Consider the following 23,897-nt stretch of genomic DNA (forward strand, 5'->3'; position numbering starts at 1 on the left):
CCTGCGACCGTAGCGGTCTCGCTGTTTCAGACTGTAGCGCCTAGAACCGCTCGGCCATCCCGGTCGGCCCCTAGGGGTTTAATTTCCAAAAACTTTGAAACTAATTTTTTTTATTTTTAACAGAGAAGCCAATTACAAATTTTCATAGATTTAGATTGGAAAAAGCTTTCATAATGAAATAATTTCATAAAAATTTTTCATCCCCTATTTCACTCTCTTAGGGAGTTGAACTTCCAAAACCACTGCAACATGATATTTTTATTTACAGGCGAGAACGTTCATAGATGTAGCTTTAAAAATGCCTAACTAGTTCTTTAATGTGATTTAGTATACAAAAATCTTTCAGGCGCTATTGTATTCCGTTAGTGACTGAATTTCCATAAATGCTGAAACACGATTTTTTTTTGTTTCTGGCTGAGAATTTTCGTAATACTAGCTTCAAAACTGCTTTAGTAAAGACGTATTTTCAAAAAGTCTTTCAACCATTATTTAACCCCCTTGTCAACGGAATTTCTAACGATACCTTCTTAAACAACACCTACCTTATAAGATCAAAACCCTCCGCAAATTTCTAGTTTCTGTCTTTTGTGGTCTGGGCTGGGCGATGGTGAGAATAATGAGTCAGTCAGTCGGGGTATTGCCTTTTATACGAGGCCTGTTCAGAAAGTAAGCTCCGTTTGATTGCCAAATTGAAACCACTGTGAACATCAGAAATGTTTTACTTGTAACAATTAGCTACACCTTTCAGCTACTTCTCTACGTAGTCGCCGTTCTGACTTAGACTTTTGTCATAGCGTTGTACCAACTTTTCCGCCAATTCTCCACGCTGGCCTACACCTCGTTGTCTGTGTCAAAATGTTGTCGTCAAAGACAGCGGTTCAAGTGACCAGAGATGAAACTCAGGGGGAGACAATTGCGGACTGTATTGTGGGTAATCTAACATTTCCATTTGCAAACGATGCAGGGGCATCTTCATTGCCCCTGCAGAATGCGGCTGAGAATTGTCTTGAAGACGAAACAGCACGACAGTTATGTAATGTTAGCTGCATAGCTTCAGGCGAAATTTCTCACCAGGCCCTCGTACTTGGCGGCAGACACTATTTTCTAGACATCTTTACGCACTCACTGCGAGCTCAGAAATGAGAAGAGCGACGTGATGCTAACTGGGGTTATACTAGAGACACTACCCAACACATCTGTGCAAAGCTTTATCGGATTTTCATAGTCGTTTCCATTTCGCTACCGATCGGAGCTTACTTTCTGAACGCCCCTCGTATATAGGGATTGTGAGCCCTTAACTGGCAGCATAGTTCATTCTATGTGCTATCTATGTTATTTACCTGTTTCTTGTATAAAACGTTGGTGTCCACGTGTAGTTTCTGTTAATGATAAGTGATGCCTGCAGTTGTGTTTAGTGCTTCTATGTCCCTAGCACCATCACTACTATTACTTCAGAGATCCAGAATGGCAGATTAAAACTTTGTCCCGGAGTGAGAGGGGACGTGAGATCTTCATCTTCCGCAGGAAAGTGTTCTAAAAACTGTGATATCCAAGCAATTCTCACGACCCGTCCTCAAAACTTGACACACACCACTTCCTTATCTCTTCTCTTCCAAACTTCAAAGAAACTGTGGAACTTGAGTTTTCCCCGGCGTATAAAAGGTTCAAACAAATTTTAGGGTTGAACTGAATAATATCTCCGGGACAGAAGCTCCCTTGTGTACCTTAAGGGACTAGTACTCTGGGAAAAATAAGGATGCTTGCGGATAAATAGCTCAGCCATAGCCTAAGGCAATCTTAGTGAACCAATGGCACGCGTGACATTTCTGGCGTGCGGACGAATAGTTTGGGCACGGCATTAAATCAGGAATTTAAGTTCACTTACCTAATCGAAACAACTAACGTATACGTCTGCATTTGAAGCCATGGGACCAAAATTCATCGTGTACGGACTGTCGGTACCGAGGCCTCGTAGAAGTTTTAAATGAGAGATCTTCGCTCGTGCCCACTTATTGTGAGTGATAGTGTTCTCAAATGCATGAGTAATAATACACCGTACTATCATTGGTAGAAAGCATAGGATGGCAATTGTTCCAGTAACGACTTTCAACCTCCACTGACAAGTATCGCTCTGAAAAATTGTTGCAGCGGAAACAGTGCTCACCTGTTCGTTTTTGTGCGCTTATGTCGTTTGATGCAATTAAATTTGTGAGTACTATTGAACAAGGCTAGTACAGCAAATAAACAAAAAGTGCAAAATGGATGTAACAGAGAATCGTAGCTTGGTGGACTGAGGAATATGGAATGATTAATAAAGGTTCATGTGTTTTATATTTCGGAAAGATTGTGCGCAGAACATCGCCTGTAAATCGGCACTATAAAACAATTCAGAAAGCTCTCTGTCAAAAAAAGTCCCACATGTTCTTCGGCTGCAAACGTCAATGCCCGACATGGTAAGCCTTTTGGCAACGGGGGATGTATGAAGAAAAAGTGGTTTGCATGTGCCCCATCATTCTGAAAATAAAGGCAAGATGACTGAACAGATCAAAGATACTCCTTTATCCAGATACACAATAACACAAAGGACCCTAAAACTTGCTGAAAATATAAGAGAACAACAAAGAATGGCATATGCCCTCTCTTTATATTTCGCCTGCGAAAGTAAAGATGTTACTAAATCTGTCCATTTACGCGTGTTTGCTCGATATCGTGTTGTAAATGACATCAAATAAGAACTGATTACGACGATATCGTTGGCAGCGACTACTAAAGCGATAGGTTGTTGTATGGCAGTTAAAATTTCGCTAGCTGGAAAGGAGATGAATCCAAATAAAATTGTTTATACATCTACTTCTACATGGTTACTCTCCAACTCACACTCAAGTGCATGGCAAAGGGTTCATCGAACCATTTTCATACTAGGTCTCTCCCATTCCACTCTCGGATGGCGCGTGGGAAAAAGGAACACCTGAATCTTTCCGTTGGAGCTCTCATTTCTCTTATTCTATTACGATGATCATTTCTCCCTGCGTAGGTGGCTGTCAACCAAATATTTTCGCATTCGGAAGAGAAAGTTGGTGATTGAAATATTGTTAATAGATCTCACCGCAAAGAAACCGCCTTTGTTTCAGTGACTGCCACCCCAGCTCGCGTATTATGTCAGTGACACTCTCACCCCTATTGCGCGATAACACGAAACGGGCTGCCCTTCTTTGCACTTTTTCGATGTCCTCCGTCAATCCTACCTGGTAAGGATCCCACACCGCGCAGCAATATTCCAGCAGAGGACGGACAAGTGTAATGTAGGCTGTCTCTTTAGTGGGTTTGTCGAATCTTCGAAGTGTTCTGCCAACAAAGCGCAGTCTTTGTTTCACCTTCGCCACAATATTATATAGGTGGTCTTTCCAATTTAAGTTGCTCGTAATTGTAACTCCTAGGTATTTAGTCGAATTCACAGCCCTTAGATTTGTGCGATTTATCGTGTACCCAAAATTTATCGGATTTCTTTCAGTACCCATGTGAATGACCTCGCACTTTTCCTTGTTTAGTGCCAATTGTCACTTTTCGCATAATATATCAATTCTCTCTAGATCATTTTGTAATTGTAATTGTTCGTCTAATGATTTTACTAGACGGTAAATTACAGCGTCATCTGCAAACAGTCTAAGAGGGCTGCCCAGTTTATCATCTAGATCATTTACGTAAATCAGGAACAGCAGAGGGCCTATGACACTACCTTGCGGAACGGCAGATATCACTGCTGTTCTACACGATGATTAACCGTCTAACACTACGAACTATGACCTCTATGAGAGGAAATGACGAATCATGTCAAACAACTGAGACGATACTCCATATGAACGCAATTTGATTAATAGTCGCTTGTGAGGAACGGTATCAAAAGCATTCTGGAAATCTAGGAATATGGAATAGATCTTTGATCCCTTGGGTAACGAATGATGGAGCTTTTAATAAGGTGGGTAAAAAATTTGATTGTTCCAAGCACACATCGGACAGTCTGTTCTTGGATTCCACTCCATCGTGCAAGGCGAGGTTTCGCTGCTCTTCGTAATATAATGACCAAAGTCACAAAATAGTGGACCTTATATCGTCGCAAGCTTCTAATAAAGAATATTACGAAGAGTTGTTAGATGAAGTAATCCAGGAGCACAGCGGCTTACAGATGTATAAGGGTATCCGCTGGCTGAGTTCCGGCAACTTAGTGCAAAGCTACATGGATTGTTCGGAAGAAATCAGGCTGTATTCACAAAATAAGGGAAACTTTTTACAATGTTCAAAGTTTATAAATGTCACACGGCTATGAAAACTAATGGTTTTTAGGGACTTGTGCCAGCATTTCAAAGATTTCAATGTAAAGCTTGAAGGCACAAACAAAATAATTTTTGTTGTGATTTACGTTTTCAAGCCGAACTGAAAGATTTTAATAACGATATCTTCTACAGAAACTAGAAGTATTTTCCAAATTTGAAAATTTACCATTGATTTGGATTTATTCGTAAAGCCAGGGCGCGAAAAAGTCACTAAGGTGTTTTGTTCGATAATACATTCAAGGAGTTGTTAGAGAAACTAAAATTTTTTATTATGTATCGTGATGTGACTTCAGTGGCTAAACTGAACTTGCATAAATTTTATTTGATGTAATAGAAGGAATTGGAAAATAGCTGACAGATTTCCACTCTACATTCAACATGGACTCAAAAATTAGAAAGACTATTGGACGAAAGCAAAAACGCCGACATTAAAACTTACGGAAACTTGGAATTCAATTCCAGACTCATACAGATATTTGAAGATGCTGGCGTTTGTTATCTTGAGCATATTTTCACCTATCTATGCCTGTGAGTTTAAAGATTCGCTAAGAAACCGCTTGTCAGATGACTCCAGTTCAGCTTGAATTTTGCTGAAAGTTACAAAGTATGCACCTAATATAAATTATTTGGCATAGAATTTGCAACAGCCAAAATCACCTTCAGACTGCACTGAGGCGTCAAAAGTCTTGGGATAGCCCCTAATGTCGCTTCGGACCTTCTTTTGCCCGCGGGAGGTGCAACAACTCGATGCGGCGTAGACTCAACAAGTCGTTAAAAGACCGTTGCAGAACCACTGAGCCTGCTGCCTGTACAACCGTCGACAGTTGCGAAAATCTTGCCGGTGCAGGACTTTGTGCACGAACAGACCTCTCGATTACGTCCCAAAATGTTCGGTAGGTTTCATGTCGGACGATCAGACTAGCCAAGTCTTTAGCTCGAATTGTCCAGAATTTTCTTCAAACCAGTTGTGAACGATAGTGACCCTGTAACAAGGCGCATTGTCATCCATAAAAATTCCATGGTTGTTTGGGAACGTCCATGAATGACTGGAAATGGTCTGCAAGTAGACGAACATAGGCATTTGCAGTCAATGATCGTTTCAGTTGAACCAGAGGACAGGTCACACTACTGTGGAGCCATCAACAGCTTCCAAGCCCTTGTCGACAACATGGGTCCATAGTTTCGTGGGGTCTGCGCCACAGTCGAACCCTACCACAAGCTCTTTACAACTTACATCTGGACTCATCCGACCAGGCCACTGTTTTCCATCCATCTATTGTCCAACCCAAAGCGTGACGAGTCCAGGAGATGCACTGCAGGGGATGTCGTGCTATTAGGGGGCCACTCGAGTCGGCCGTCTTCTGCCATAGCCCATTAACGCCAAATTTTGCCCTACCATCCTAACGGATACGTTCGTCGTACGTCCGACATTGATTTCTGCGGCTGTTTCACCCATTATGGCTTAGCACTGACAGCTCTATGCAATCGCCACTGTTCTCGGTTGTTACGTGAAGGCTGCCGGCCTAGCACTGTCTGTGATGAGAGGTAATTATTGAAATTTATTATACATGGATGCATACATATATTAAGATCTACATCTACATCCATACTCTTCAAGCCACCTGAGAGTGCATGGCGGAGGGTACTTTGAGTACCTATCGGTTCTCCCTTCTATTCCAGTCTCGTATTGTTCGTGGAAAGAAAGATTGTCGGTATGCCCCTGTGTGGGCTCTAATCTCTCTGATTTTATCCTCATGGTCTCTTCGCGAGATATACGTAGGAGGGAGCAATATACTTCTTGACTCATCGTCGAAGGTATGTTCTCGAAACTTCAACAAAAGCCCGTATCGAGCTACTGAGCGTCTCTCCTGCAGAGTTTTCCACTGGAGTTTATCTATCATCTCCGTAACGCTTTTGCGATTACTTAATGATCCCATAACGAAGCGTGCTGCTCTCCGTTGGATCTTCTCTATCTCTTCTATCAACCCTATCTGGTATGGATCCCACACTGGTGGGCAGTATTCAAGCAGTGGGCGAAAAAGTGTACTGTAACCTACCCCCTTTGTTTTCGGATTGCATTTCCTTAGTATTCTTCCAATGAATCTCAGTCTGGCATCTGCTTTACCGAAGATCAACTTTATATGGTAATTCCATTTTAAATCACTCCTAATGCCTACTCCCAGATAATTTATGGAATTAACTGCGCCGGCCGATGTGGCCGAGCGGTTCTGGGTGCTACAGTTTGGAACCGCGCGACTGCTATGGTCGCAGGTTTGTAGCTTGCCTCGGGCATGGACGTGTGTGATGTCCTTAGGTTAGTTAGGTTTAAGTAGTTCTAGGTTCTAGGGGACTGATGACCTCAGCTGGTGAGTCCCATAGTGCTCAGAGCCATTTGAACCAATTAACTGCTTCCAGTTGCTGACCTGCTATATTGTAGATAAATGATAAAGGATCTTTCTTTCTATGTATTCGCCGCACAGTACACTTGTCTACAATGAGATTCAATTGCCATTCCCTGCACCATGCGTCAATTCGCTGCAGATCCTCCTGCATTTCAGTACAATTTTCCATTGTTACAACCTCTCGATATACTACAGCATCATCCGCAAAAAGCCTCAGTGGACTTCCGATGTTATCCACAAGGTCAATTATGTATATTGTGAATAGCAATGGTCCTACGACACTCCCCTCCGGCACACCTGAAATCACGCTTACTTCGGAAGACTTCTCTCCATTGAGAATGACATGCTGCGTTCTGTTATCTAGGAACACACACAATTGGTCTGATAGTCCATCTGACACTTTTGACACTGTGGCTCTCGGAAGACTGAATTCTTTAACGGTTTTCGAAATAGAATGTCGGATGCATCTAGCTATTACTACCATTGAGCGTTCTAAGTCTGTTAAATCCCGTCGCGCCGTCATAATCGCGACGGAAACCTATTCACATGATTCACCTGAGTACAAAAGACTCCTCCGCCAGTGCACTGCCCTTTCATATCTTGTATACAGTACAGTTCCGCCATCTGTATACGTTCATATCCCTATCCCATTACCTCTGTCGCCGCGTTGTGTTAATACGGAAGTATTAATTATTTTGGTTAATCAGTAGACCCCAAATTTGTAGGCACTACAGATCATAAATATGTTGGTCCAAATTGCTCTGACCTCTATGGGAGTTAACTTCTGAGGTCATCAGTCCCCTTGAACTTAGAACTACTTAAACCTAACCAACCTAAGGGCATCACTCACATCCATGCCCGAGGCAGGATTCGAACCTGCGACCGTAGCGGTCGCGCCGTTCTAGACTGCAGAGAAAATATGTATGCATCCATGTACTATAATATGCCTAAACACCTACAAAGCGTGCAAGAAAAAAAGGAGTTATATGGGATACCAAAATTTTGTTCTACGATTAGTTTGGTGACACGCGATGGCTGCATAAATATTTATCTGGAAAAAATGGCAAGTAAATGTACAAGGGCTCGCCATCCCTGGCCTAGGGGATAGTTTCCATAATGAATGCTCTTACAAGAACGCCCACACCGCGAAGTACACAAGAGAATTTCTGTGAATTCTGCAAAATAAAAGAGGAGGTACGAGCGGAGGTAAAGCTGTGAGGCAGGGTCATAAGCCGTTCTTGTCTGCCTCCAGTTGGTATGGCACTCGTCCGCCAAAGGCAAAGGTCTACTCTGAGACTGGCTCTATATAATGTGTTACTGAAGGAGCAGACAGAGAAGTCGAACTACAATGCGAAATACAGTACCACAAACTACAAGCGTTTTCTCTCTCTTTCTCTGCCTTTCTTTCTCTCCTTTGTGGAACATATTAAATCCTCATGCACGAGACAGCACTTCCTGACGAAAAAAACATTTCTTGTCTGGATACATGCACTGTGATGAGTTTCAGTCCCCCTCTGTAGCTAAGTGGTTAGTGTGACTGACTACAGTGCGGACGATCTGGGTTCGATTTCCGGTACTTCCAGCAATTTTTCTTTGGAAGGAGGACTGGTACGGGGTGCATTCAGCCTATGAGGATACGTAAGCAGCAGCGAGTAGTAGTCGTTCCAGAGGCAGATATTCGACAACGACCAGTAGAGTGGCGTGCTGACTATTTGCCCCTCATTACCGCATCCGATGACGCTATTGACAGAGCATGACACGGCGGTGGCCAGGTCTGATTGTGCGGTCAGGGCCAGAGTGTCGATCTTCGCCATTTTACTGACGAGCAACGTGCGATGCCTGTACTGAATGTGGGGCCGGCAGGTGTGCCCGAGCGGTTGTAGGCGCTTCGGTCTGGAACCGCGTGTTAAGTTCCATAGTGCTCAGAGCCATTTGAACCTGTACTGAATATGATGGTTGCCCTTTTGATCACCTCCTGTAATGTACAGCATTAGGTACATGAAATGTATTCGCAGTTGTGAATATGGACAAGCATCACTTTTATAATGGAATGAAAAGTTTTGCCGGACCGCTACTCGAACCCAGTTTTGACACTTATCGCGAGCAATCGCATAATCATTTGGCTATCCGAGCACGACTCACGGCCTGATCGAAACAACGGCATATCGTCAACGATGTGTCTACAACTTGCACTCGTACATTCATTGTGTATGTTCCCGTACAGGGGAGACAGTTAAATTCAAAGTCGCTTGCCCGGTGTCGGCGGATAAATACGATATTGCAGTGCCTGTGTTATTTAGTAGTTGTCAATGTATAAAGGGGAAACGTTGTTACCCTAAAATGTAGAAACATTTCTCACTGACTGACTGCAGATTTTTACGCAGTACTCTGTAACGAACATTCTTGCAGGCTCAGGCCATACAGAAGCCGCGCGGGGTAGCTGCGCGGTCTTGAGTGCCTTGACGGCCGCGGTGGCCATGCGGTTCTAGGCGCTGTAGTCTGGAACCGCGCGACTGCTGCGGTCGCAGGTTCGAATCCTGTCTCGGGCATGGATGTGTGTGATGTCCTTAGGTTAGTTAGGTTTAAGTAGTTCTAGGTTCTAGGGGACTGATGACCTCAGATGTTAAGTCCCATAGTGCTCAGAGCCATTTGAACCATTTTCTTGAGTGCCTTGTCACGGCCGCTGCGGCTCCCCCCATCGGTGGTTCGAGCATGGGTGTGTGTGGTGTTCTTAGCATAAGTTAGTTTAAAATAGATTAAGTAGTGTGTAAGCTTAGGGACCGATGACCTCAGCTGTTTGGTCCCATAAGACCTTACCACAAATTTCCATTTCAAGCTATACATATTTTTAATAAATAAATGTATATGTAATATATGTAGGGTAAACACTGTTGCAAAAATCCTGAAGAGTTCTTGACCGATTTACTTCAAATTTTTACACGATTCTGAACGAACGGACGGAAATAGTCTATACATTTTTTAATATGTGAAAAAGTATGTAGTACATAAAGGGCAATCGCTGTTACCAATTGTAGTGGACTGATAAGGCAGCCAGTCCACAGAGACGGGTAGCCGAAAGGGCACACGTACACACACGCCGACTGGCGCGAAGTCTGGAACACGATTCGTAATGAATGTGATAAAGAAAAGAACGTAGCTACTAGAACACTTAACTTTTATATCGTCCTTTGGTATACAGCATTCTTGATGATACAAGTGAGACTCTTTAGATTCATGCAATGGTACAAATGGCGCCTTGCTAGGTCGTAGCCATGGACTTAGCTGAAGGCTATTCTGTCTCTCGGCAAATGAGAGAAAGGCTTCGTCAGTGTAGTCGCTAGCAACGTCGTCGTACAACTGGGGCGAGTGCTAGTCAGTCTCTCGAGACCTGCCTTGTGGTGGCGCTCGGTCTGCGATCCTGACAGTGGCGACACGCGGGTCCGACATGTACTAATGGACCGCGGCCGATTTAAGCTACCACCTAGCAAGTGTGGTGTCTGGCGGTGACACCACACCAATATTCGTGAAACGTTCTTGACCGATTTACTTTAATCTTTTACAAGATACCCTTTTAGACAGTCGGCCGTCCATGGGCTATATATTTTGTAAACAACATTTTGCAGGTGCTCTGTCAAACTCGACTACGAGAAAGAAATTCCTGTGAAGACTTGGAGTGTCTTTCTTTCAATTACCACTTCATCCGGTCCGCTCCCTTATCCTTCTGGTCCGACGTGGGCCTTGGTAACTCGCTTTCCGTGAACCAGACTCTTTCCTTTTCCCAGAAATGCCTTCCGTCGTCTTTCGTCCGTTCATTAAATTTGTACGCAACAACTTCTAATTTAATTTCCTCCCTCGGAGTCAGCCTTCACAGAAAACAGAAAAGTTGCATACCTGGCTTCTCAGCTTATGATTAGGGAAGTACTACATATTACGAATTTTCAATAACAAAAACGAGTATTAATATCAGAGAAGGAAGGGAAAAAGAGATGGACAGAGAGGGTTGGAGAGGAAATAGACGTACGGAGGAGGTAGGATGAGATGCAGAGAGACGGATGGCAGGAGGAAATAGAAAGACGGCGGAGGTGGTGATGGACAGAGAGAGGGGAAAAATGTACGAGATGGATCAAAAGAGGTTGAGGAGGAAATGGACAGAGAGTGGGGAGAAGGAGACTAGGATGTATACAGAATTTCTATACATATTAGGAATTGCGGAGCATTGATGGTTCCGTCAGTCTAATATAATTACGAATTTTCCTCTTTGTTTCATCGCCAGTGCATTAAGGAATCGACTTTGCCAAATTTATATTCCTTGCTACGCATTTTTTTATAATTACCATCCATCGAACCCAAAGTCCACAGACAGTATTTCTGAGATTCTTCATGGTTACATATCAACATTATTTTCTAAAAAGGACACTTGGTCACCGGTGTCTTTTCAAACTTCGGTTCTTTCCTTACTCTAGTCCATGTTTTATGTATATTAAATTGAAAATATCCCTGTGGAAATGTCGACGATACGCATTGTGCGTCTTTTCTTGAAACGAACTATATTTACTACCGATATATGCTACTGACAACTGTAATGCTCACCTTGCTTTGCTTTTCGGTCTTACATTTGCGATGAGAGCTCCTCGTTTCCGTTCAAAATGGTTCAAACGGCTCTGAGCTCTATGAGACTTAACTTCTGAGGTCATCAGTCCCCTAGAACTTAGAACTACTTAAACCTAACTAACCTAAGGACATCACACACACCCATGCCCGAGGCAGGATTCGAACCTTTGACCGTAGCGGTCGCGCGGTTCCAGACTGTAGCGTCTAGAACCGCTTGGCCACCCCGGCCGGCCTCGTTTCCGTCTCTCAGTTTTTTTTTATGTTTTTATTTTTCTAGACAGTGTTCTTTACAAGCTAACAGTGGTACACGGCAGTATGAACAGGTTTAATGATGATATAGCCTATGTGCACCTCGCGTGTGGGTTCACTGTGTGCAGTGGACTAACCACGTAACGACACCGTGCGTGAGCTGCTGCAGCAGCGATGGCGACCACATCGCAGTATTTTTTAATCTGAGGGCTATTGCAATGTCCGTTTTTGTGATTGCATTTTGAAGACTTTTCTCACTGTTGGATGCTGAAAGGTTCCTGGCTTTGTTTAGAAACAATAAAGGTAGAGCTTTGAAATTACCCGTTATTTCAATATATTATCCCCTGAGACTGATACACTTGCTGCATCGTTTCTGCTGCTTTTCTATTCCATACAAATAAGTCATGTGACCGGTCGTGAAACCGTCTCTCCGCTGTCTCTCTGATATGTTTAATGCCCTAAAAATGGTTATCTTTCTTGTGTTTCTTCAAGTTCGGGAATAGAGGGCCTGTGTCTGACGAGTAAGAAGGATTGACAAGCTGGGAGCCCTGGCTCGTCAATTTGTCAGCGACAACGTTGGACAGGAGGTGCGTTGTCTTGAAACAAAAAAATCCCTTTGTTCGATTTTCCTAGTCGTTTATTATTAATCTCGTCCTTCAGCTGGTTCAGCAGATTAGCATACTACTGCCGGTTATAGTAGATGGCTAAGGTAAATAGTCCAACGAGAGAATACCTTCTTGGTCCCAAAAAGCGCATACCAACACCTTTTTAGCCGATTTCTAGGTGCAGAAATTGCTCGGCCAGGGGGATTTCATATTGAAAGTATTTGTAATTTCGTGTGCACCCAATTCATAGCGTTCTTCTCACACTCTTGAGTCTGCCTTAGCTCTTTCGCGCATGCGCCATCTGTCTAATGGCCCATCGTACGTTTCCGCGTTAGTATGCGCTCAGTGGCTGTGTTGCTCTGTACTCCACTCGTATGATCCACTGGTACATCGTATGGTTTTCTCTGTTTTTTTTTCTGTTTTCTTCCGTGCTCCCCACCGCACCGTATTTTAACGGTTTACTTGTGTTCCCTTTTTAGGTTCCGGCAATTGACCTTCTTCTACATTGCCGGCCGGAGTGGCCGAGCAGTTCTAGGCGCTGCAGTCTGGAACCGCGTGACTGTTACGGTCGCAGGTTCGAATCCTGCCTCGGGCATGGATGTGTGTGATGTCCTTAGGTTAGTCAGGTTTAAGTAGTTCTAAGTTCTAGAGGACAGATGACCTCAGATGTTAAGTCCCATAGTGCTCAGAGCCATTTTGAACCCCTTCTATATTGATCTGTCGTGTGCTGCGACACGATTTTTGGGATGTAGCAAAGTTCACTGACATTTGTACTCCAATATTATCTCGTAACTGTAAGAATTGGCCTTTGGCACATAGTATATTACTTCCATTCAGCCACTATTGGCAATGATCAGACGTTCCTTTTATCCAAATCCTTCACTTTTTCCTATTATTTCAGTGTTTATTTGTGTTGACGACTTCACCTGATGATGTAACTAACGTTACGAGAACGGCAGTGCTTTTCGTGTAAAGTAAACCCACAGCTGCAACGGTGACTTTTACTCAAAATGAATTTTCAAAAAAAAAAAAAGTTCAAATGTGTGTGAAATCTTATGGGACTAAACTGCTAAGGTCATCAGTCCCTTAGCTTACACACAACTTAACCTAAATTATCCTAAGGACAAACACACACACACAAACACACACATGCCCGATGGAGGACTCGAACTTCCGCCGGGATCAGCCGCACAGTCCATGACTACAGCGCCTCAGACCGTTCGGCTAATCCCGCGCTGACTTTTCCTAGTGCTTCGTTGTATTGAGAGTGGTATGGAATTAGCGAATCATCCTTCACTCTTTAGTAATCCGTAAACAGTGAGCAATTATATGAACCATAATTGTCCTTAGAACTGATAAATCCAACTGATGACCTCCAAAGAATTCCAGATGATGGTTTGATTGTTTCGACCGCTGCGCAGGGTGCGATCTTCGGAGGACTGGCAGGCTTGATCTTCATGGGCTGGGTGGTGCTCGGCTCGCAAGCGGTCATGGCCGCCGGACTCATCACCATCCCTAGCAAGCCGGTGTCCATCGCGGGCTGCAGCGCCGACCTCCTGCGCCACCTCAACACCTCGGCCATCACTGCAGCCGCCAACAGCACCATCACGGCGGATGCTGCAAGGTGAGTGGCTGTCCATTAAAGACACGGCACCTTCCAGGTGAGAGACTCTCTATTTGCAAAACGAGAGACTGTCTATCACGAGCTAAATGAATTTCTGTTGCAAGGTGACAGACTACCTCTTACACGGTGAATGACTATTGCAAGGTAAAGGACTGTCACTTGCAAGGTGAGGCTGTGTGATAACTTACTGCAAGATAATGCAAGGTCTCTTGCAAGGTGAGACTGTCTGTTGACAGCAAGACAACTATGGCGAAATATACCAGAAAATTCAGAAAACGCGTTATGAGAGAAGAATAAAAATTGGTCTTAGATGATTCCCTGTGGGAGACGTTAGAGGAACTATGGATTCCAGAAAAGAAATCAACGACGTAAATATGTAGCCGCATGTCTACAGGGGAACATAGCAGGATATGAGGCTCGCATTCACGCATGAAAACACGTTCAACAGTCTCACTTTTACAGAAATTGCGACATAATATGCAACACATTGTCTACTAATAATAACAGTATAATAATAACATAACAATAATAAGAATTAGGTAGTACTGTTGTAATGACATCTCGATGCAGTGAAGTACATGAGCTAGTTGCAATAGCTTCTGACATTTGAATAAGCAAGGTTAAATTTAAACGTGAAACACTCTGAATATTTCTTTGTTCTTGTCTTTTAAATGATTAATTTGTGCATTTGTAGTATTGCAGAATCAATTACTATGAGAAAGCACTGTCATTATTCTCATTAAATCATTAGCAAAGAACACAACTGTCTGCAATGAATTATTAAATTGAATTTACGTAACAATGAATTCTTACTCTTTGAAGTAACTACAATTTACACCAGATTTCTTAGACAAGAATTTATGATACTTTTTACGTGACCTACCCAGAGCCTAATTACCATTTCATTTTGTAAACTTAGCAGTTGTCTGGTATTTCGATCGAAGTAGCGTCGCAGCTCGAGTACACATCGTTTATGACTTCAATTTCGTGACATGTAAGTCCGCTGGGCCACTCTATTGAGTATATGAAAATACGAAACATATTATTTCTTGATTTTAGTTGAATAAGAAATGAATCTTAATGTTTTTCACTCAGGATGCATATTGAGTCACCTGAAGGTCGTTGCAATAGACGAATCATTAATGGCCCTATCATACGTGTGGCCGACTGAACTTGGTGCTTTAGGTGCGTCTGTTTGAATGACTCAAAAAATTTAATAGAGGGTTAAATTAAAGGATGAATCTTATAGGCAACATGTTGATTTTAACACTGTTTCGTTACAATTATGTTACTGCTAGACATGATTTAAGGCTCAAGTACAAGAATTCTAGCCGGCCGAGGTGGCCGAGCGGTTCTAGGAGCTACAGTCTGGAACCGCGCGACCGCTACGGTCGCAGGTTCGAATCCTGCCTCGGGCATGGATGTGTGTGACGTCCTTAGGTTAGTTAGGTTTAAGTAGTTCTAAGTTCTAGGGGACTGATGACCTCAGCAGTTAAGTCCCATAGTGCTCAGAGCCATTTGAACCATTTTTTGAACAAAAATTCAAAACAATATCTATTGTGCAATGAAACCAAGTGCGCGGTTCACTTTGAGGGAAGCACTTTACTATCATTTGGTTAGGAAACAAAAACAGGAGCTATCCAACAGCATAGCGTAAATAAAAAAAAAGCGTGCTGTGGCTAGTAAAAATCATTACGAGGAGCTTTCAATAAGTGATGTAGCGCACATTTTTCCTGAAAGCAGACAGGTTTTATTCAGGGTTCCAATATAACATATTATACTCCAATGTTGACTGGAATACTCTCTTTCAAATTCTGAAGGTGGCAGTGGTAAAATACAGGGAGCGAAAGGCTATTTAATATTTGTACAGAAGCCGGATGGCAGTTACAAGAGTCGAGGGGTATGAAAGGGAAGCAGTGGTTGGGATTGGAGTGACACAGGGTTGTAGCCTATCCGCGATGTTATTCAACCTGTATATTGAGGAAGCAGTTACAAGAGTCGAGGGGTATGAAAGGGAAGCAGTGGTTGGGATTGGAGTGACACAGGGTTGTAGCCTATCCGCGATGTTATTCAACCTGTATATTGAGGAAGCAGTAAAGAAAACAAAAGAAAAACTCGGAGTAGGTATTAAAATCCATGAAGAAGAAATACAAACTTTGAGGTTCAGCGATGACGTTGTAATTCGGTCAGAGACAGCGAAGGACTTGGAAGAGCAATTGAACGGAATGGACAGTGTCGTGAAAGGCGATTATAAGATGAACACCAACAAAAGCAAAACGAGGATAATGGAATGTAGTCAAATTAATTCGGGTGATGCTGAGAGAATTAGGTTAGGAAATGAGACACTTAAAGTAGTAGATGGGTTTCCCTACTTGGGGAGCTAAATAATTGATGATGGTCGAAGTAGAGAGGATGTAAAATGTAGACTGGAATTGGCAAGAAAAGCGTTTCTGAAGAAGAGAAATTTGTTAACATCTAGTATAGATTTAAGTGTCAGGAAGTCGTTTCTGAAAGTATTTGTATGGGGTGTAGCCATGTATGGAAGTGAAACATGAACGATAAATAGTTTGGACAAGGAGAGAATAGAAGTTGTCGAAATCTGATGCTACAGAAGAATGCTGAAGAGTAGATGGGTAAATCACATAACTAATGAGGAGGTTCTGAATAGAATTGGAGAGAAGAGAATTTGTGGCACAACTTAACTAGAAGAAAGAATCGGTTGATAGGACATGCATTGGGAGATAAAGATGCTTGCACAGGATAGAGTAGCATGGAGAGCTGCACCAAACCAGTCTTTGGACTGAAGATCACACGAATCCTGCCTCGGGCATGGATGTGTGTAATCTCCTTAGGTTAGTTAGATTTAAAAAGTAGTTCTAAGTTCTAGGGAACTGATGACCACAGAAGTTAAGTCTCATAGTGCTCAGAGCCATTTGGGCCATTTTTTTGAAGATCACAACAACAACAACAATAACAACTCCATTCCTTTGGGTACAAACCATGTTTTTCAGCATAATTCTCGTCCAGTGCGACACCTTATGCCACGTTACTGGCTGGGCCTGTATGCCCGCATGGTACCATTCTACTAATCTACGTCGGAGGCAACGTCTTGTAGTATCAATAACCTCCACATCATGCACCAATTGCTTCCCGTGGAGTGCATCCTTTATTGGGCCAAACAGATGGAAATAGAAAGGTGCGAGATATAGGCCGTAGGGTGGATGAAGATAAATAGTCCCACAACGTTGTGCGAGCTCGTCTCGGATGCGCAGACTTGTGTGAAACTGAGTTATGGAGATGGAGCAGTTCGTTTACATTTCTGTGGCGACGCACACGCTGAAGTCATTTCTTCAATTTCCTGGGGGTAGTAAAGTACACTTGAGAAACCCGCCAGGATAGCCGAGAGCGCTACGCGCTGCTTCCTGGACTCGGGTAGGCGCGCCGGCCCCGGATCGAATCCGCCGGGCGGATTAACGACATAGGGTTGGTGTGCAGCCCAGCCTGGATGTGGTTTTTAGGCGGTTTTCGACATCCCCCTAGGTGCATACCGGGCTGGTTCCCACGTTCCGCCTCAGTTAAACGACTCGCAGACATTTGCAACATATTCGCACTATTCCATGGCTTTCGTTAGACACAGACAGCTGGGGTACAGTAATTCCTTCCCAGGGGGTACGGGGTGGCGGCAGGAAGGGCGTCCGGCCACCCCTCAAACTTACCATGCCACATCCGATTAACCACGTCCGACCCTGCGTAACTGCGGGACAAGGTTCAGACAAAGAAAGAAATAAGAAAGAAAGTAAAATACACTTGATAATTGATCGTTGCGCCACGTGGGAGGACATCAACAGAATGGCCGATTCAGAGGCCCAAAACACAGTCGCCATTAATTTACCGGGTCTGAGTGTGGCTTTGAACTCTTTCTTCGGAGGAGAGGTGGTGTCACATGACTCCATTGATAGCCGTTTTGTTTCTGGTTCGAAGTGGTAGACCCCTGTTTCATCACCTGTGATGATGTTCAACGAAAAATTGTCACGGTCAGCCTCAGAGCGTGCAAGAAATTCTGCAATGATGGGTCCTTCATTGCTCTTTACGGTTTTCTGTTAGGCGGCGAGGAACCCAACGTACACACACCGTTTAGTACCCCAGCTGATGGACGATTGTGTTACCAACAGAAGCGTCCTGTTGTGAAGCAGGGTGTTTTGTTGAGATCCGTCGATAACCTCGAATGAGTGTGACTGCACGTTAAAACATCGCAAGTCACACGTTTGTGCGGCCGGCCGGCACCCCGGGAATCTCACAGGTTTGCCCTTCCTTGTTGCGATGATGACAGACTCCTCACCGAACGATTCACCGTGCTCCTGTTCACTGTCAGGTCACCGCAGACATTCATCAAGAGCCTGTGAACATCTGCGGTGCTCTGGTTTTCCATCAGAAAAAACTCAATGACAGCTCTCTCCTGGGAAGGCACCAGCGTTGCAGAGGCCTTTTCGACGTTTATGTATAGCGGCGGAACTTCATGAAACTATTGGCTGAAACGGGACTATTTCACTGTGCCCAAAACAAATTCCGCATGTTTTTTAAACCGAAGTTGGCCGAGAAAAAGTATTGCACTACTTATTTAACGCCCTCGTAAATTTGGCAGCAAAAAAAACTTACAAGCGACAGGATACACACACACCAAGTTTAGGCAAGTGATGGTGCACATGCTGCAAAAAAATTTATCTGTCTAAACACTGAGGTTGCTGTAGCTGTAATTAAGAAAACCTTTCACTTCCGAAAAATTTATTAGGACTTACGTGATGTTGATGAGTTTATTCAATCAATATAGTTTCGTTAGAATCAGCAGGTCCACTTGCATAATCGTTATGGTCTTCAGGCTGAACACTGGTTTGATGCAGCTCCCAACGCTGGTCCATCCCATCACTGCTCAACTACAGAGACCCACATCCATTTGGACCTGCTTCCTGTATCGATCACCTGACCTCCTTCTACAGTTTTTGCCTCTTCTTTAAGTCTAGTTATGCCATAAATTTCCTTTATCCCCTTTGATTCAGTGCCGCCTCTTTATTTATTCGAGTCGCCCGTTTCCAAAACCAGTTAAATCAGTTTTTTCCAGTATTAACTTTTTTATAAGTCGAAAGAGCGTGGTTCGACTTGTAAAAAGTATATTTAATGCTGTGAAGAAAATACAGTTCCAAAACTCGTCATTTCAGTAAACTTGTCAAATCGTATTTAGGATAATTTTTAATCGTTATATTAATTTCTCTTGCTACCAACAAGCTACTACCAACCAACAGCTGTTTGTCGGGATTGAAAACGAATTGCCGCGCAGAGTGGCCACGTGGTTAGAGGCACCATGTCACGAATTTCGCGGCCTCTCCCGCCGGAGATTCGATTCCTCCCTCTGGCATGGGCGTGTGTGTTGTCCTTAGCGTAAGTTAGTTTAAGTTGGTTTAAAGTAGTGTATGAGTCTAGGGACCTATGATCTCAGCAGTCTGGTCCCTTAGGAATTTACACACATTTGAACATTTTGAAAACGCACTACATTAAGAAAACTCTATCTTGAACCCCAGTGACTATTATGAAATTATCGGAGCTTACATGTTGCTAACTGGAAGACATCTCCTAAAGATGCCATAATACCTCCCTCACATGAAACTTTAAGTTCAAGCCTCCAAAAAGAATATTAACTAAAAAGAGAAGTCAGAGTACAATTACTATTCGAGTGTAACAAAGCTATGGCACTGATATAAGACGTGGTAACAGTATCAGGAAGGAGGGTAAACCCTGGATGGGAGTAAAACCAGCAGTGATACGTAAAGGCGTTATGGAAAATCAGAAAAAGTCAAAGACGTAACACTCCTCTTACAGAGCCTCTATGGATTAGGCTGATATTAATTGACATTTATTCTACAAGATGTGCTATTTTAATATAAAGTTGACGGAAACAGTTCAAACAATTAGGAAGTATCTACTATGTTATTCTTTCTAGTTAATTTTGCAATAGGAATTAATGTCATGAAACTTCTATGTTATTTTTTATTTCTACCCATCATTTCAAACCAAAATACTTCCAGAAACCGTTATGTCCAGATTACAATTCCAAAAGTTGTTACCTTCAAAGTAAAGTACGTGGGTAGTTCGGAAAGTAAGATCCGTTTGGTAATAAAATGGTTCAAATGGCTCTGAGGACTATGGGACTTAACTTCTAAGGTCATCAGTCCCCTAGAACTTAGAACTAGTTAAACCTAACTAATCTAAGGACATCACACACACCCATGCCCGAGGCAGGATTTGAACCTGCGACCGTAGCAGTCACGCAGTACCAGACTGTTGCGCCTAGAACCGCTCGGCCACCCCGGCCTGCCCGTTTGGTAATAAAAAAAGAATAGAAAACAGATAAAGAAAGCGATTTATTTCACAAAAATCTGTAACTTACACTACTTTTCAAAATAACACCTGTAATTTTCCAGGCATTTCTCATATAATGGTATAAGTTTGTGTATTCTTTCGTCATAGAATGTTTCTGCCAATTGCGCTAAGAAATGTAAGCACCCAATGTGCGCAAAGTTTATGAAACCCCTTTTTCAGTACTAACCTCGTAAATTACTGTTAGGGAAATTTGTGGAATTTCACAAACAATAGCATTAATCTAAAACAACGGTTTTTCTTAATCATTTCTTCGTCCACAGATGAACGTCCGCTTGGTTCTTCGTCATGCACTTGATCACGCCCTTAAATTGTTTGACCTATCTTCTCACCAATGAAGTACTCATTGCATTTTCTCCGTAAACCTCTCATATTTGTCGATAAATGTCACTTTGTTTATCGTTCTTAGCTTTCAGCAAAGTAACCACAGCTCCCAGTTCACACGCGGTGGTATTTCGGATCAACGATGCCGTTATAAACAGTCACTACGAAGAACAGACAACATAGAGCGAGCTCAGAATGGTGTCAGTTAGTTCTCTTTGAACCAGAGAAACTGCTGAGCATGAACTGTGATTGTATCAGTGGTGTGGAGAAAAATTGAACCGGAACTTACTTTGCGAACTACCCCCATATTTATTTTAAATAAAAGTTTTGTAATGTGTTATAAGGGAAGTATAAATATAAATCCAGAAAATGAAAGAAAATTTTAATGAATAAAGTGTAAAAAAATGAGCCAAATAACATCTGGGTAACAGATTTTTCTCCATTCTGAAAACTTTTGTTACGTGGAGATAACGGACTTCGGAAGCGGGCGACTCATTCGATCTCACATCTGATCTTCAGAATACTTCTGTAGTGTGACATATCAAAAGCTTCTTTTCTCTTCTTGTCTGAGCTGTTTATCATCCATCTTTCACTCTGTACGTGGCTACATTCCAGAAAAGCACCTTCAGAAGAACTTCTTAAATCTTAAAGTTATACTAAATGTCAACAATTTCTTTTTCTTAATGAAATGTTTTTCTTCTTACCGCCAGTCTGCATTTTGTATCCTCTCTACTTCCGCCAGATATTTTGCTACCGTAATAGCTAAACTCACCAACTACTTTTGGTGTATCATTTCCTAATCTAATTCCCTCAGCATCGCTTGACTCAGTTAGACTACATTTCATTACCCTGTTTTGCTTTACAAATGCTGTAACCACTTTTAGGACACTGTTCTTCCGTATCCTTTGTAATCTATGATAGAATTACTATGGCATCAACAAAGCACAAAGTTTTTTTTTTCTTTTCCTATCTGAGTGTACATGCCATTTCCCTGTTTCTCTTTAGTTTCCTTCGCTGTGAAATATAGAAGTAAAAATTCAACAGCCATGATCGCTAGTTGTAATATTGTTTTTGATGGCCGGTTTCGGCAAGTCTAAGATACCAAATGGCTCTGAGCACTATAGGACTTAACTTCTGAGGTCATCAGTCCCCTAGAACTTAGAACTACTTAAACGTAACTAAATGACATCACACACATCCATGCCCAAGGCAGGATTCGAACCTGCGACCGTAGCGGTCGCGTGGTTCCAGACTGTAGCGCCTAGAATCGCTCGGCCACCCCGGCCGGCCGTCTAAGATACCACTATCGTATCTTATGCAGATATATCTCAATACATCTCTATCATATGTACGGTATATCGTGTTACGACTTGTCACGACATATTGTATAAGTGAAGGAGACGTGCTGAAGTGTTTTGGATAAGATCCGACAGTGGCAACTTAGATATCTCGAAACCGGACATCAAAAATAACATTATAAATAGGGATCTTGGCTGTTAAAATTGTTTAGTTCACATTACTTTAGATCACCTCCACACTTGAACGATGTCAAGCATGTACAGTTTCGTTTATTGTTTTCTCACTGTACAAGCTAAGTGAAGTTTGCGGATACGGTACAAGTATGTATCGTTCCGTTCCCATCCACTATTTCCTTTCCATGCCCTTCGATGCTCACAACTCACTCTACTTCCTGTACAAGTTTGCAATAAACCTACACTCCCTGTAATTTATCCCTGCTACCTTCAGATCTCAGTAAGTGTATTTCAGAGACCATTTTCAAAAGCTTTCTCAAAATACACAAGTGCGATAAACGAACTTTGGCCTTTCTTCAACATGTCTAAGTCCTAGGGTCACTACTGCCTCAACCATTCCAATACTTCTGTGGAACCCCAACTGATTTTCCACACTGTCGGCTTCCACCAGTTGTTCCATTATTCTGTGATTAATTTATGTCAAAATTTTGCAACCATGGTTTATTAGACCGGTGGTTTGGTAATTTTCACACCTGTCAACAACTGCCTTTTTTTTGGCACTGGGATTATTGCATTCATAAGAGACTATTTCGACTTACATTGCGCATAGTGTGGAATAGCTTTATCATGCCTGGCTCTACCAAGGATCTCAGTAATTACTTTAGAATGTGTTTACTTCCAAGGCCACTTTTCTACTTAGGAATTCAGTGCTTAGGCAAATATTTCTCGAAAAATCAAATTTCCGACCTCACTTACTCCTTTATCTCGTGCTATATCTGTCTTTATACATTACAGGGAGCGGATAAAAATATCTACAGCTCGCGAGAAATACATGCCTCAAGATAAATGAAGGTTCTGGTCATGCCTGCAGAAGACGCTGTTGTATTTGACGACGAATGGCACTTGTTCAGTGCCCTCAATACGCTGCAAGTGTTTGTGTAGTTGTGAGTGCACCTAAGTGGATACGCACAAACTGTTGTGCTCGTGTCGTGGATGATTCCGTAACCAAGGTAACAAGTGTTTGGTGTTTTAAGAGGAACTGAATATTTACACTGTATACAGGGATAGCTGGGGAACATTATCCGCAAAGTCACGTAACGGGCGAAAGTGTTTAATGAGTGATCGTGAAAAACAGCCACTGAAAAGGATTATGACGAAAATTAAGAGGGCAACTGCTTCAAAAGTCACTAGAGAACTGAATGTCGCACTCCCGAACCTTGTCAACACCAACACAACACAAAGGGAGCTCCATAATGTACCGGGTGATCAAAAAGTCAGTATAAATTTGAAAATTTAATAAACCACGGAATAATGTAGATAGAGAGGTAAAAATTGACACACATGCTAGGAATGACATAGGGTCTTATTAAAACCGAAAAAAAAACAAAGTTCACAAATAGTCCGACAGATGGCGCTGGACAGCAAAACGTCAGTGACTGCGCATGATAATCGTGTATAAAAGGAACTGTAATGAGAGAGAGAGTCAGATGCGCCAACAGTCGCAGCATGTTGACGTTACCTGAAAAGGCGCTTTCAATGAAGCTGTATTATCAGAATGGGGAATGTGCTAGTTCAGCGTTACGATCCTATCGCCATAAGAAGGGGATTCGAACGGGTAATGGTCCGTTGACGAATGCAGCTGTGGCGAGAATGATTTCGAGGTTCGAAGCCACGGGTTGTTTAGACGATAGATCCCGTAGTGGCCGACCGAGCACAAGGCGTAATACTGCTATTCTGATCAGATGAAGATCCATCTGTCGGACATTTTTTGAACTTCTGTATTTTTTTTTTCTTCTAATAAAGCCCCATGTCATTCCAAGCATGTGTGTCAATTTGTACCTCTCTATCTA

At 42.6% G+C, this 23,897-nt stretch overlaps 1 protein-coding gene across 2 annotated transcripts in view; it reads left to right on the forward strand.

Annotated features, from left to right (window-relative positions):
• LOC126203819 (sodium-coupled monocarboxylate transporter 1-like) overlaps positions 1–23,897 on the forward strand; it is a 472,971-nt gene that overhangs the window by 141,535 nt on the left and 307,539 nt on the right. For both annotated transcript variants that reach the window (XM_049938186.1, XM_049938187.1), the window contains exon 13: positions 13,620–13,822. In XM_049938186.1, the coding sequence (XP_049794143.1) occupies positions 13,620–13,822 (203 nt within the window). The remainder of the gene's footprint in view (positions 1–13,619; positions 13,823–23,897) is intronic.

The sequence above is a fragment of the Schistocerca nitens genome, chromosome 9, assembly GCF_023898315.1.
Source record: "Schistocerca nitens isolate TAMUIC-IGC-003100 chromosome 9, iqSchNite1.1, whole genome shotgun sequence".
Taxonomy (NCBI): Eukaryota; Metazoa; Arthropoda; class Insecta; order Orthoptera; family Acrididae; genus Schistocerca; species Schistocerca nitens.